At 33.6% G+C, this 15,585-nt stretch overlaps 1 protein-coding gene across 1 annotated transcript; it reads left to right on the top strand.

Annotated features, from left to right (window-relative positions):
- On the top strand, positions 1-11,732 carry LOC133200013 (visual system homeobox 2-like). Its single transcript, XM_061335787.1, has 5 exons — positions 1-466; positions 4,806-4,896; positions 5,854-5,977; positions 10,843-11,023; positions 11,414-11,732. Exons 1-5 carry the CDS (start codon positions 82-84, stop codon positions 11,701-11,703), a joined length of 1,071 nt encoding a protein of 356 aa, XP_061191771.1. The 5' UTR covers positions 1-81; the 3' UTR covers positions 11,704-11,732.
- The last annotated feature ends 3,853 nt before the right edge of the window (positions 11,733-15,585 follow it).

Here is a 15,585-nt window from a genome sequence, read left to right as displayed (position 1 = left end):
TAACCAGAATTTTTTTTTTGAAAGAATCACAATTAATTTTAGAACGGTACGCCAGATTTTAATTATTTTTTCGAGAAGAAAATGATGAATTTTGCCCACAACCCTACCTATGTAGCGGCTCTTGGAATGTCAGCTCCACTAGGACTTCCGGCGCATACTTTCCCGCCAACTTCCATTGGAACGGGTGCTCGAGACAGAATGTTACCCCAGAGATCTCCTTTTGCTATTCAGGAGCTGTTAGGACTAGGAAATGATGAAAGCGAGAGACTGAGGGTATCCGAAGCCATTATAAGTCCTTACCTGTCTTCCTCACTGGAGGCATCCCGGGGGTCGGGGTTGAAAGAGACAAGTACCCCACTTCCGCCTTATTCTTCTTGGAGATCTTCATTTTTGAGTGCACTCACGAGTACTGCTCACTCTGTTCTTAATCTCACGTCACCTGTCACAAAAAGCGACATAAAACAAGGTGAGATTTTGTTTTTAAAAAGAAAGTTCGGTAATTTTTTTATATTTACTGTAACTTTTAAGCGAAGAGACATTTATCATCATTAAGCCTGCATTTATTCTACATAGTCTAATTGAAAAAAGAGAGAGAAAATTTAGTGTTTAGGAAACATTATTTCATGGATATAGAATTCGAATAAAATATTTAAATTTGAATCGATATTATTTTACCTTTGCTGTGTGTTTACTTCTCAATTTCATACATTTATGTTTATTACATTAGGTTTTTTTCATAATTATAATATCACCCAATTCTTTCTGTTTTGCAAAATCATCAGCTTTTTCTCCGAACTAATTTCAATACTTAATCTGCTATTTACACTTCAATTGATTTTTTATACTATAAAATTTAAAAAAGCTGTATTTTTTAAATGCCCAAAATAATAGTAATCGTCTCTGGTCTTTCATTTTTTTCTTGTAACTCATCAAACTTCATAACGTAAGGCACCATGTGCTTCATTCTAATTCTATTTTTACCGACTGTACGGTAATAATAACTTTATGGTATATAATAACTTTGAATAAAGGAATATTATTGTCTTAATCGCAAAATTCATAGGGGGTATCTCAAAATCTGAGTTAAAAAGAAGACAAAATGAATTAAGAATAATTCATGGATCTGAATAAGTTTCTGACACTTTTTCCTTGCTAATTCACTTTTGTGTAAATATACGTGACCACCCTCCTGCTAATCGGTAACGTTTTCTGTCAATTTTCCCAACTTAATGCATCAACAAACAAACAAAAGACGCCGGACACCCCCAAAATCAGTGTTTTTGCTACTGAAAATATACAAATCAATGCCTAATTTCTTATCTTTGACTCGACCTCAACTAATTAAGAAAAACGAAAGTCTTGATTTGTTTGACTTCTATTCGAATTCTTCTATACATTACAACACTTATCTGTACTAATAAACATAACTTGTTCTATCAAATTCCCTACATTACTCAGATTTTACTTTGCTAATTATTCACCTGTAAATTTCTTCCCCCTATTGACAATCTCATCACTGTTTAATTTGTTAATATGGATAAATGCCAATGTAATATTGTTCGGCCTTCAAATACGGCCCCTGAAGGGTCCCAGAGGAATTTTTTCCCAGATATTTTATGTCGTATTCTTTCGAAGTATTGGATATCTACGTGTGTTGGGTACCTGATTAAATAGTATATTTACCCTGAACTACTCCCTGTGTAACAGGGGGCCAATAATGATATTGCCGATCATTTGTTATTAGCGGGTACTAATTACGAAGTATATGTTTCACAATACACCCAGTTTAGGTGTATTAATGGGTTCAGTGTGATCAAATCCAAATACTGCAGTCGGAAAGTAAGAAAGAAAAAAAATGTTATGACTAACACAACTAAAAGTATTTTCAAGATTAAAACGTTTATATCAATAAAAGATTTTTAAAAATCCGAATTGAAGGAATGAAATCTAAAATTAACATTTTCTGCTGATGATAGTATGGAGTACTTTGATAAGCAAAATGTAAAAAACAATTTGCGCAAATGTATATACAGTTTATACGTGCTGTATGTATATAAAGTGACACATAATGACACATATTTTTAAATCTAACAAGTACAATAAATATTTGTACAAAGTTATCACATTCCTAAAACCTAGATTTTTTTCTAGAAAAATAAAAACCGAAGTGAAAGTCTGAAAAGAATCCGTGTTCTCCCAAAAAAGAAAATATATTTATTGCAAATAACAACTGTTGTATGTAGAAAATTAAAATCTTTCACCGAATTGTTTTTAAATATTTTTGTTGACGCAGAATGGAGTGGGGGGGGGGGGAGAAAGAGAGTGAATAAAAACCTCGTTATATATACATTGTGAGGTATGGAATCTCTGGTAACTATTATTCAAGGTCACTATCATTACATGGAACAGTTTTTAATCATGTTCATTTCTTAGTCTGTATATAGCAGAGAAACCATAATTCTTCATTTCAATTCAAAGTGATGAAAAATAAACTTCCTTTTTCATAAAGCAAGAAAAGAAAACGATAGAGTTTGACTTCTTTTATTTTTTCAAAACTGACTACTTTTACGAAAGTTGATGAGAAATGACAAAAAGTAGTTCTGTCCAATTAAAATTTTGTTCATGGTTTAAATCACAGGTGTCCTATTTTGCTATGCGTTTTCATCATTAAGTCGTCTTTGGTATACTTTTGAACAATTTCAGTTTCTTCTGTGACATTGTTAAACAAATTTTAATCAATTTATTACAAAAAGCATCGTTAAGGTTTAGAAATCCAGAACTTCGTATTCAACATTTGCTTTGAAACTGAGGGGAGGGACTAAAACCTCCCAATTTTTAAACTATTCAACATTTTATCGCTCCAGGAAACTTTATGAACCCTCTACCTAAATAAAAGAATTTATTTTCCCCTGAGTCCAGTGTTTAAGCCTCAATGTTTGTACTAAGCTGATCATATATTGATAAATGAATTAAGTAATCAAGGTCTTTACTTCTGGAAATTCAGATAAGATTATATGTGCAATGTAATGTGCATTCATCTTCACTATGGTTCGCAGGCCCGTTTAACGCCGGAGAGGGGGAAGGGGGGCAGAAGGCCCCCCACTTTGTTCTAAGTATAGTATTTTGCTAAAATAAATTTCCTCCCACTTAGTAGTTGTAAGGTGGAGGAATGACAAATTTCAGGATTTGGACAGTAAATAAGGTTTGTTTGTTTGTTTGTTATATATTTTTTTTTGCTTGTCAGATAATTTTGGATAGCCCCCCCCCCCCCCCAACTATTGGTCAGTTTAGGTTTTTTGTTTGTTTTTTTCCTTGTCAAATTCTTTGGGGAAGTTGCCCCTCCCCCTTTTGAAACTGTTGCTACGGGCCTGGTTCGTGTCACATACTGATCAAACATTAAATACTCAGTTTATTTTTAATTTCCTTTGCTTTTTGGAAAAAAGGTAGTTATATATATATATATATATATATATATATATATATATATATATATATATATATATATATATATATATATATATATATATATATATATATATATTTATCCCATGTTTACCCCTTTATCCCGTGGATATGACTCATTGGATAAATTTTTCATAATCCACAGTTGTGACGTCACAATGGTTTTTGCGTTAGCGCGATGAAGTAAAATAAAGTGGAGTCCTATATAAAACAGTGTAAAACATTGGTTGTGAAGTATTAAACATGGGATAAAAAGAATCTCCCATGATTTGTAGTTGGATATGACTTTTATCCAACTCGTTGTGTTTTTTTTCCCCTCGCCAAGGCTCGGGGATAAAAAAACACACAACTCGTTGGATAAAAATCATATCCAACTACAAATCATGGGAGATCCTATATAGATATCCTCTCGCCAGGACAAATTCTTGGAGTATTATATTCAAATTTAAAATGTTCTTTACTCCAATGCAACTAGTAGCCAACAAATGCATGGGATAATGAACAAGTACATTGTAGTCCCCTATCAATATCATGTTGCACCGGTCTGAAGTTCTTGCCCCAGGGTAGGGCTAAGACGATCTCATGTTGGAAAGCTCGTTTTTCCCTTTTTTTTTTTTATCATCAAGTATGCCTCTTGCTATTTATGGAATCATATTCAAAGTGAAATAGTTTTTGCGTGAAAATTCCATTCTAATATGTCAAATGCGTGAGAAATTATGAATCCATTGAAGTCCATAGGAAAGATTGTATCGATGTTATTTATACAATCTAATATTCAGTTGAATATATGAATGTAGATCGAATCAACATATTTCCCTAATTAACAACTACTTCACGCCAAGTCATGCTTCATTAAATTACAATCGCATCAACAGCATCATGGTGATGAAAAGAAAATATATGTGTGTTAGAAACCAAAAACCCACTCGCCATATGATTTTGACAAATTGTTTTATGGAAGAAAATTGGAATTTTTATCAATAATGTATATTTTATTGACCCAAATTTAACTTTTTTATTCCTGCTTTTCACTTTTTGGAATTCAGTACTTTTTTTTCTTTTAGATTATTAAGTTTACGTTGCCTGCCGTTTTTGTACTGACATACAAATATACATGTGTATAACATAAAAAGTGAATGGCTGTTTCAAATATTATTAAATTTTCACGTTAAGTGTCTTGCTTATCTAAGGGTTTCTGCAATGACCTGCAATTTAAAATAAGAGTCAGAGATTTTTTTGTCTTCATTTTTTATTTATAGTTGAAAAAGAGCATAGAGGACATAGAATTTCCAAAGCTGATTTATTTATTAGTTTACTTTTAACTGATTCCTTTTTTTTTGTAGCTTCCGAGCAGTCGAATAGTGAAAAACTGGGCTATGAAAATACGGAACCTCATGTTGTTGGCAAGAAGAAGAAAAAGAAAAGGCGACACAGGTAAAAAAAAAAAAAATAAATATAAAGGTTAATTCAACATTTTTATTTAATTCAAAGTTAGGAAATTCAGCGTTAATATAATCATAATAAATAAAATTTTAAAATGGACATTGGTAATTTATTTCAGATACCGATCCCTTATAAGCAAAGTGGTGTACTAAGTATCCTCCATCAAAAATACTAATAAAGTTTTGTTTTGTTTTTTTGTTTTTTTAATAAGGATACTGACATGCGTGAAAATAAAACATTGGACAGGGAAAACTATCTTTTTAAGTCCTTGATCATTCTCAGAATTAGATAAAGGACAGTCGGATCGCGTGAGGGAGCCTAGCCGATCACAGGAAAAACTGGCGATCACTCGCGCTTGTTCTTCGGAGACAGTATAATTAATATCGACAATTTTATTAGCATTTTCCGCATCGGCATACAATTTTACAGAAGAGTATTAGCCTATTAGGCATAAATTTTAATGTCATCGGGCAATTAATAAATTGCAGGGAGAATAGATCTATCGCCGAGATTAAACCAGTAAGCTGGTGACGATATACAATGAGATGGATAGAAAAAAAAATAACACGACTTAGGAAGAGCACATTAAAAACGCAACATTAGTTCAACCTTGGTGCAAGGAACGACGCTGACAAACAACAGCTAATTTGTCAATCTGACGACAATCGATAACAAAATGTTCATAAATGGTCCCCCGGGACGGACCATGGTATTTTTCCATGCAGAATAAAGAACATGGTCATCTACCAAAATTGGATGACAAACACTTTAAATTGGCTTGTTCTACGATTAATATCTGATGATAATTGCCGTAAATTTAATCAAAACTGCACAATTTTATTAAATATTCGTGATTCCTTTTTTTCTCATGAAATTCTTCATTCCATTAAGCTACATTTAGAGAATATAGGTATTGAACTGCAGAAATATTATCTTTTATATTTGTAGGACAATATTTACAAGTTACCAACTCGAAGAATTGGAGAAAGCCTTCAAAGATGCACATTATCCAGACGTCTATGCGCGTGAGGTGCTAGCCTTGAAGACAAGTCTTCCAGAAGACCGGATACAGGTATTCCTAAAATTCTGTGAATGATAGTGATACAGTGCAACATCTTTATATCGACTACGTTTAAATACAAAGATGTCATACTTTGTGTTCTAGCATGATTGGTACAAAATGATACATTAAATTGATTAAACAATTAGAATTAGTGATAAAATGTACGGTCTTCAATGGTTTCCATAGTGAGAAACCATTGAATCCCTTATATAGTGAAATGTTATTTCATTTTCCATAAATGTTTTCATATACGTTACATGGAAACGTTAAAAGATTATAGAATAGTGCTTTCCTGGGTAAGGGGGTGGATTGCATTGAAATTTATGCTCGTAAATTTTTTTCAATATTCATGCCTTTATTTTAATATCCTGATTAAAATAATTTCTGGCCACTCATTCACTGACCGTTAGCCATGTATATTTAAGAGATGAATTTAATTTTTGAGAATTCATGAGGACATGAACTGCGACGCTTCACGCCGGCAAATTTCATGAAGCGCATTGATCAGCCCTTCTTGGACGCGCTTCATGATGAATATGCAGGCGTAAAGCGTTGTAGTTCATGTACCTCATGAATTCTCAAAAATTAAATTCATGTCTTATATTTACATTATTTTTCTGATGACTTGCCACATATTTTTGTCATTCAACGATCATTTTTGAGAAAAAAAAATGCTTGTACTGGATTTTGACTTCATTCACATCACATTGGAAATATTCTTACTTATCCCACCGCGGTAGTTCACGAGAAAGTAAACTTTTTCTAATTTGCAAAGAATTTAAAAAAAAAAATGAAAATGTAAATTTATGTACATGAAGACACCGATGCCTTACATACGCTTTGTTACATATAGTATGTCTGTACGTGTCGTCATCTCCTCTGCGCTCATTCAAACCTGCCAGGGGAATTGATCCATTTGTATAATAATAGATTAGCAGTATTCTCGAGTGATTGCTGCCTCAGTTATGTGATTTCAATTAATAGATTTGTTATATTTAATGCAATTTTATCTGTCGTGACCATTTTCAATTAAAAGCTAATTGCTTAGAACTGTAGAGCGCGGGATCGTCTGCTCCGGGTTTTATTGGCGGGAAACCGGGCATCCGCATCTCTTCAAGTAACGAGATTTCTATGGTTTAGTGCAAAGAACAGAGATCGGAATAAAGTCCAGATCACTGAAATCAGCTCTAGATCATAATGGCTTTATTTGGAGAATGAATCTAGTGTCATCGAATTTCGCACTTGCAGATTTTGCACATTATTCTTTCACGGTCCATCTTGCCGGAATAGAAAATCTAATTGCAGAACTCCATTCTGTGGTTTGAGAATTATCCGGAAAAAAGAAATAAATCGCCAACCAACCTCTGTTTAACGGAAAAACACTTTTAAATGGATATTAGCTATGAATTCGTTCGTGTAAATAAACCAAATACAACAAATTGCGATTGTTATTAAAGTGGACTTTAATTGCGAATCTCGTAAAGCACATGGACCCATCACCACAAAAGTTTATCTGAACAGAATTAAAAAAGAAAAAAGGAATGCCCAATGTAGAGAAGATTGCAAGATTTTCAATGTTCATTGAAATTGTTTAATAGATGTAAATTTAGTTTTATAGAAAGAGGTCTGCTTCCAAGAAATTTAGTCATTGTCAATAAGCGAACTTTTACAAAGTGTCTGCATTTGTCTAATTATCTGAAAATTTAATCAAGTAAAACTAAGAGTTATACAAGTAGATCCTTCGTACGATGTGAAATAGAAGTGCAGTAATTTTGGTGTGTTTTACATTGCTGTCTCATTTTCATTGGAGACATTTAAAAAACCCTTCGTGATTAAACTTACATACTTTAGGGGGAACTGTTTACTTTTTTATTTTAGTAATACATGTAATTGTTTGATGAATTTAGGAAAAATCAAGACTATGCACAGGATGAAACTGTGTTATTCAGTCAACTGAATGTTTACTGAGAGGTCTGGAAGGATGGCCGAATGGCAGAGCTCTGCCATTCAGTCACCTTGCAGTAAACTTTCAGTTAACTGAATTGCATCGTTTCATCCTGTGATATTTATTAAAGATTATTTTCTATATAAGAAAAACTGCAAATACATGTAATAAATACTGAACTTCTGAAAGGAGTATCCTTATTCTTTTATGTTTCTAAATTAGGAAATCCTTTCTTCCGAAGAATAATTGCTTTAAAGCACAGTTTCTTTTGAACTCTAATTACTCATTAAAAAGAATCTGTGTATACAGTCGTGCGGTCTGGGGTTTATTTGTGAAATATGGATTAACGGTTTGAGTTTAGAAATCGGGAACCCCCAACCGAGGCGGCAAAGCTCCGCCAACGTGAGGCTTCCCGCAAAATCCGGAGAATCACGTGCGTCGCATGCGCCGGGATACCAATTAATAAGTTTCTAATTCATAACGGAAAATTTAAAAGGCATTTTGTACGGAAGACACCAGCTAATGCAATTATGATAATAATTAGGTTGTCAGTTCGTCATTCTGCAGTAAAAGATGGATGACTCGGAGACACAAAACGTAGTTTTATTACATCCGAAAGAGTAACATTCTATTAAGTGCCCTTAAAAATATTTCTACTAAAAATTGAATAAAGAATAAAAAGAGTGGGTGAAAAATAAAGTTAAAAATGTTCAAAAGAATTCTTGTCAAAGGAGTCCATCATTAAAAAAGGAGTTACTGCTCTTTATGTTATCAGACGTGGAGAATATGCAGAAGGGAAGATTGCGAATTTAGATTAAACAACCGATTATCCTTTAACAGCGTATTTACATATACTATTTAATGGTCGTTAATTTAACCAAGACTACTTCAAGTGATGACAAGAGGCCTAGGGGCCTTGACGGTCACCTATACATCAAGAGTTTCTCCAAAAATGACCAACTAAGACCCAACAGGAACTTGAACTGGACTCATGTGACATGCAGATATAATTTGATGAGATCTCCATGTTCACTAAATACATGCCTAGCTGATTGGGAATAGGAAAGCTTGCCAAAAAATGAAGTGATTGACTAAGTCCCTCCCTTGGGCCCCAGCTCTGAGGACTCGCATTTCACAAATTTAGTAAAGGGGATGGCATACTTTCACCGTGCATAAAATTTGCTCGCTAAATGTCCATGAATAAATAAGATTTCAAAGGTATCCTACATGTGTATGTAATAAATTTTCAATATTCGACCAACTGAATTTTTTTTTACCCAGGGGATATAAATTTCTAAATCTTGGTAGAGGGCTAGCGGTTTATTGTAAAAAAAAGAAATTCCTTTACACGCTACAAGAACAATGGCAAATACAAAATTTTCCTTTAGAATTTCAAAGATGTACATACATGTACATGTGTATAATGTACATGTTTTATCAATATATGACCAACATAGCCCACCCTGGGCTTGAACTCTGGACCTAGGAAACATTAAAATCATAATTTTGAGAGAGGGCTAATTGCTCATTATAATCATGAATATTGATAGTTCATTGGTCTAAGGTATTTTCTTATTAAAAACTCGGTATCATCCTAGATCATGCACCCTTGACCAGGGGAACGTTTTAGACTGCTAACTGCTCCATTTAATCATGCAAATTTGTTTCCAGCTAGGTAGTTTCAATATATAACCTACACATCCCCTAAATGTGGCCTGAAGGCCCATCATTGGACCCAAAACCTAAATCCCGGGGAACGGGGGATACATTTTACAATCTTGGCAAGAGATATGTACATGTAAGTAGTCAATGTAATCATGCAAACAATTTGCCCTACAGATGTGCACAAAAAAGAAAAATTTCAGAGGTGTACTGTATTTTCAAAATATAACCAACTTAGTCCCATCTAGGGACCACGATTTTTAAAATTTTGGTAAAGGATAATCATTTAAACAGTTTGCTTGATAGATGTTTATGATAAAAGAAAGATATTCCAAAGTGTAATGCATTTTTCAATATATGGCCAATTTCACCCCACCCTGCAATATAAACCATTGGCCTGAGGCGTGAAGTTTTGATTTTCGGTAGAGGACTAAGTGCTTATTGCAACAAAGCCAATGATTTGGTTGCTTTATGTCTGGTAGTAAAGGGGAATTAAATATATATATATATATATATATATATATATATATATATATATATATATATATATATATATATATATATATATATATATTTATAATATATTATTTATTATTTCAATAAATGACGAAGTTCATCCAACCCTGGGGCCTGGACTCTAGGATCCAAAAAATTCACATTTTTCGTAGATGGATCAATGTCTATTGTAATTATGCAAAAAAAAAAAAATTATTTCAGTACGTCACCAGTTTATCCCCGCTTTGTGGCCTGAACTTTAACCCCATGCGATGATTTCACAATTTTGCCAAGGGCAAACTTATCACAGTCATGTCAATAGTTTGCCTCCTTGCATATTGTCATCGGTGCCCTGGAGTAAAAAGAAAGATTTCCTGGGGTATACTGGACCTTCAATATATGAAGAATTTAGCCCCACTCTGGGGTCTGAACCCAGGGTCATGAATTCAAGAATTTCGATATAGAACTCGAATTGTTTATTATAATGTGCCAACAATTTAATACTTTGATGTCAAGGAAAATTTTTTGAACATTGCAATAATTTGATGGTTTTGGCCACAAGTCCCGGGCTCCGGTGAGTTAGAGGTCATGAAATTAATAATTTTTGGTTTCCTTCACTTTTGTACTCCTTGATCCAAAATTAGTTTGTAACTGACTGAGCCGTTCCTGAAAAGCAGCTGAAAATGCTTAAAAATTTAACTCACACAACGGACGAAATACATGTAGCAATCTTAGGTGACCTAAAAATTAAAACAAATTGTGGATGTTACAGGTTTGGTTCCAAAACCGTCGGGCAAAGTGGCGGAAAACGGAGAAGACATGGGGTCGAAGCAGCATTATGGCGGAGTATGGACTGTATGGTGCAATGGTTCGCCATTCTCTACCGCTTCCAGAAACCATCCTTAAAAGTGCTCAAGATGGCGTCGTGGACTCATGTGCACCCTGGCTTTTAAGTATGTCTTGATATTTTCAATAAATTGTTGTATACTTGCAGGTCTATATATATATATATATATATATATATATATATATATATATATATATATATATATATATATATATATATTCATTATATATTCATTACATGTATTTAAGAAGAAATGTAACAATGCATAGGGAACATCTCAAACCTGTGTCCGATCCGACTGACAATTATTCAATAAAATATGTTTAAATCAACATCCTACTATAGCATTTTGAAACATTCTCGTCTATGCGCATTTTTTCATCTTCATTTAAATATCAATTTCTGAGAGATTCGTTTCATATCAAATCTGGATAAATTTTATACATATCCATAGGCCCGCATAAAAGCTAATTTGTTGCTGTTTTTCTTTTATTAGGCATGCACAAAAAGTCCATAGAAGCTGCGGAAAAATTAAAAAATGTTGATGAGATCCGTTCAGACACGTCATCTCCAGACATACGTGATAGAGACGAACGGCGATCGGAAAGCATCGCGACTCTACGTGCTCGAGCACAAGAGCACAACGCAAAAATCGGAACAGAACTTTGTGACAACTCCGATTCGGACAGCGAGGACGGGAGCTCGAGCCCTTATCACAGCAGATTTGAAGAGCCTCGTTCTGACACAGACAAAACACTTGGAAATGAAGAAATTGAAGTTGTTTGATCTATTTATACAAACCAATAATATACATTTTATATTAAGTATACCTTCAACTAAATGTATTGTAATTATCATATTAAAATATATAATTGTCTGACAGATTGTGTGTAATCTTTTGAGTATTTATCTTTAAAATTTTCACTTGATAGATATTTACAATCAAATCACAAGAGTAAATGGATAAAATAATCGAGCTAACTTGGATATTTTTCCCTTTTTCTTAAAAAAATATTTTGAAATTTTTTTCATGACGTTAAACTCGTTAACCAAATGCCTGCTTTTGAATTTGAATAATATATTTTTCACTGTATTTCAATGATTAAAAAATACTCTCATCAGAATTCTGTAAATTAATTTTCACTATACTTGCAAAATATACCGGTAGCTACATGTATTTGTCCATTTATTGAGGAATTGGATAAACACCAAAATAAAGAAAGGTCTAGCTAAAATCCAATTTAAAGTACTGTCGTTCTGAAATTGTTTTCTACCATTTGAATTTGATTTACATCATATCAAAAAAAAAAAACATTTCAGTTGCAAAGGTGTAAGTATTTTACTGAGAAACCAAAAGGACAGCATTGCAAAGTCTGTGTGCGTGTAATGGAATTTCATGTTACATGTACGTGAGAGTTGAACTAAGTAAAGTGTAATAAGTAAATAAATGATGTTGCAGGTTTGTTTGTTTTTGTTTTTTTTGTTTTGTTTGTTATGGTTTTTGTTTTGTTTTCGTTTCGTTTTATTTCGTTGTTTGATTTAGAATCGGATAATGATTTAAAAAAAAATAGTGTGTAAAGCAATTGCACACTTTTCTTGATAAATTATTGAAAATTCAACTACAGATACTTAAGCCAAGTGCATTACGATTTCTGAATGCAACATTCTCTCGACACTTTACTCAAGAAGAGACATCAAAAACAGCACGCGGTCTTTTACACGGTACAAAATCACTAGACTCCGCATGTGTTGTTGTTTACTTTGCATTTTAAGACTCTTGTGGAGGGGGTTTGCGATTGGATATCCAAACAAAATGAATCACTGTTTATCTTACACGCTAATCCATCTTTAGATAATCGGGATCAAATATAAGTTTAAAGATATAGTAATTCCAGTTAAAATACTCCTCATACATTTGTACACTGTACATGTTTTAAAGTAAGGAGTACTTGCATTTTCAGTTCACACTAACAAAATGATCCATTTTTTTTTATTTTGAAAAACTAGAGATGCATGTACATTTATTTATCACCGTGAGGCAGAAGCCTCACTAAAATTTTAGAGTTTTCTGAAAAATGAAAAAAAAGTTTGTACTAAATTAATGCTTTCAACTTATGTTTCAGTCTCTCTAAATCGATCATCTCACCGGGTGCTTCATTATAGTTTAGAATACATAAAAAATTTAAAACGTGAAACTTTCAAAGATTAAGTCTTTAATTTGCTAAAACCCAGGTTTAGGGAACTCCCTCCCCCCCCCCCCGTAACTCCCATAAGGACTCTACCCTGGACCCGCTTCGGTCTCGGGTGGCCCCGGCCCTAGATCCCTCTCTTGCCTCACTAAAAATTTGAGCCTAGTTACAGCCTTGTATATTGTTAATTTTCCCCCGCTAATTAAGTTTTATCCAAGTTCTATTGTATATTTTACTTGTGAATATTTTAGATTGATAAAATGAAATAGATTGTCATTGGAAATTCTCAAAATTATAGTATGAGACCAGGCCCGTAGGAAGCAATTTTACTTTGAGGGGGCACATCCGCACATTTTCGGTTGGGGGGGGGGGGGCACTATCAACTACCAAAAACTCTTTGACAAGCAAAAAAAAAAATTAAGGCAATCAGACGTTATTATTGAGGGTGCACAAGCATATAGTAGGCATGTTTTCTATAGTATTCTCATCGTCGGAACCCACGGGTTTTCTCTCGATCCGTTACACTATATTCAACGTAGTTTAACGGAGAGAAAACCCGTGGTTTCCGACGATGTAGCATTCTATATATCGGCAAAATCATTGGGGCCCCCCGTGCCCCCCCCCCCCCGGTTCCTACGTCCATGTGAGAAGTTCCTTTCAGGTTTTCAGATTACTTGTGCTAAGAAAAAGGTAAAAGATTAGCTTGAATACAATCTTTCAACAGAAAACAATATTTAGAGATATATTTACAAAACGTACTACATGTATCCGTATATTTACAAAGACGAGCAAAAGTTGCTCTTACTGTTAATAAAACATCAGATAGCTTAACATTGTTTGATTTTCTGATAATCCAACTTTCTTTCTAAGTATAACTTGTAAGAACTAGCGGTTTGTTCATTAGCTCGTATTATCTAGAAGAAAGGAAACCGACCAATCGGATAACAGCATGAATCAACGTAAAAATGTCGTATTATACATCGTAACGTATTCCTTAGAAGAACAATCTAATTTAATTGTAAATGTGAATATATATTGTTGGAAATCTTTGTTTGAAACTAATTTGCCAAAATCAAAATTTACCTTTGAGGATAAACTTGTCAACTTGCATGAATTAATTAATAAAATCTAAAATTTGTATATATCTATAGTAATACACTGTACATGTATTTTCTAATTATTGATTATTGGTTCTCGCTCTCTCTATCCCTTTTCAGGTCCATTTAATGTTTTGTTATACTAAAACTTTTGGATATACAATATAATAAATATCGTTTATGTATCCACTCAATTGCATGTACATAGTAGACTTCATTTATTACAGTCATCCAATTTTTTTCGGACCCGTGGATTTGGAAACACCTTTTTCCTGGTCAAAAATGGATTCCTTAAGCAAATTAAGGACTAAACGTAATTTAATAAATAATGATGACAGTCAAAAAATTTAAATATTAACCTGAAAAGTACGTTTTACTGGACAAAGAAATGCGTTCAAACATTCCTGATGGAAATATTGTGAAGTGTCACAAGTTGGAAAAATGACCACATAATTTGTTGGTTTAAATGTTTTACGTGTCATACTCAGAGAAAAGAGCGGCGAACTTATCACCTGACACACATGGACATTTGATGGCAAATGTGGATGACTGGCAACACGCCGTAGACATTTCTTCAGTTGTCAAGACGTTAGTCGATACCCGTTTCCGCATGGCCACGCGGGAAGTCTTGTCCCTTTATTGTAGTCAGCTGATAATTGGACCTCTTCCCGCACCGGGAAATCGGACAGAAGGGACAATTACCAAATTTCATCCCTTTCGTCAAAACACAATCAACAGGTCCGCAGCAAGTGCCAATTACGTTGCATCATAACTGGCACTAAGAATAATCTTTTTATACTATATTTTCGAAACTAAAATTTGAAGAAAAAACATTATTTAAAAACAGTTTTCCTTATTTTTTTTTTTTTAATATTACACAGAGTTACCGGGAATACCTAAACATTTTAACTGCCAAGAGCTCCAAACTGAATACTTTATAGACCAAACTGTAAAATCAGCCCAGCGGGATGTTCTTAGAAGTGAGAATACGTGTTTATTTCTTTCATTTGACCCGGTAAATCGTTAGAAAGCCGTCAAAAGTTTATATGATTGACAAACACTTGGCCGTCTCTATTTGGTTAGGGATTTCAAATTCAAACAGGTGGGAGGTACAGACCGGAAAACAATCGCCAATTACACGTCTTTAGCAGTCAATCAAAATCCCGTGAAATCTCGCGCATTTGCAAACATCTTTAAACTGATAACATATGTATAAAAAGTTGACGAATTTCTGATTGATTATTAAATTACCGAGATTTTGTTGAATTGGTAGTGTATTCTTAAAATTTTAAATAAGAATTTGCGATAAATCCTAGCGGGAATCTCCAATTAGTTGGTGCAAGTTTGGAGCACTCTTTGAGTGTAAAATTGGTCGTTTGAAA

This window comes from Saccostrea echinata, unplaced genomic scaffold (genome assembly GCF_033153115.1).
Source record: "Saccostrea echinata isolate AGI-Se365-2 ecotype Australia unplaced genomic scaffold, CSIRO_AGI_Sech_v1 ptg000002l, whole genome shotgun sequence".
In the NCBI taxonomy this organism is placed as follows: Eukaryota; Metazoa; Mollusca; class Bivalvia; order Ostreida; family Ostreidae; genus Saccostrea; species Saccostrea echinata.
Note: the sequence above shows the minus strand (reverse complement) of the source record. Positions and strands in the feature narration are given on the sequence as shown.

Coding starts and splice junctions, on each gene's coding strand:
- LOC133200013 (XM_061335787.1), top strand. CDS start 82: ATGATGAATTTTGCCCACAACCCTACCTATGTAGCGGCTCTTGGAATG. Junction 4,897..5,853: donor AAAAAGAAAAGGCGACACAG/GTAAAAAAAAAA, acceptor TTATATTTGTAG/GACAATATTTACAAGTTACC. Junction 5,978..10,842: donor TTCCAGAAGACCGGATACAG/GTATTCCTAAAA, acceptor TGGATGTTACAG/GTTTGGTTCCAAAACCGTCG.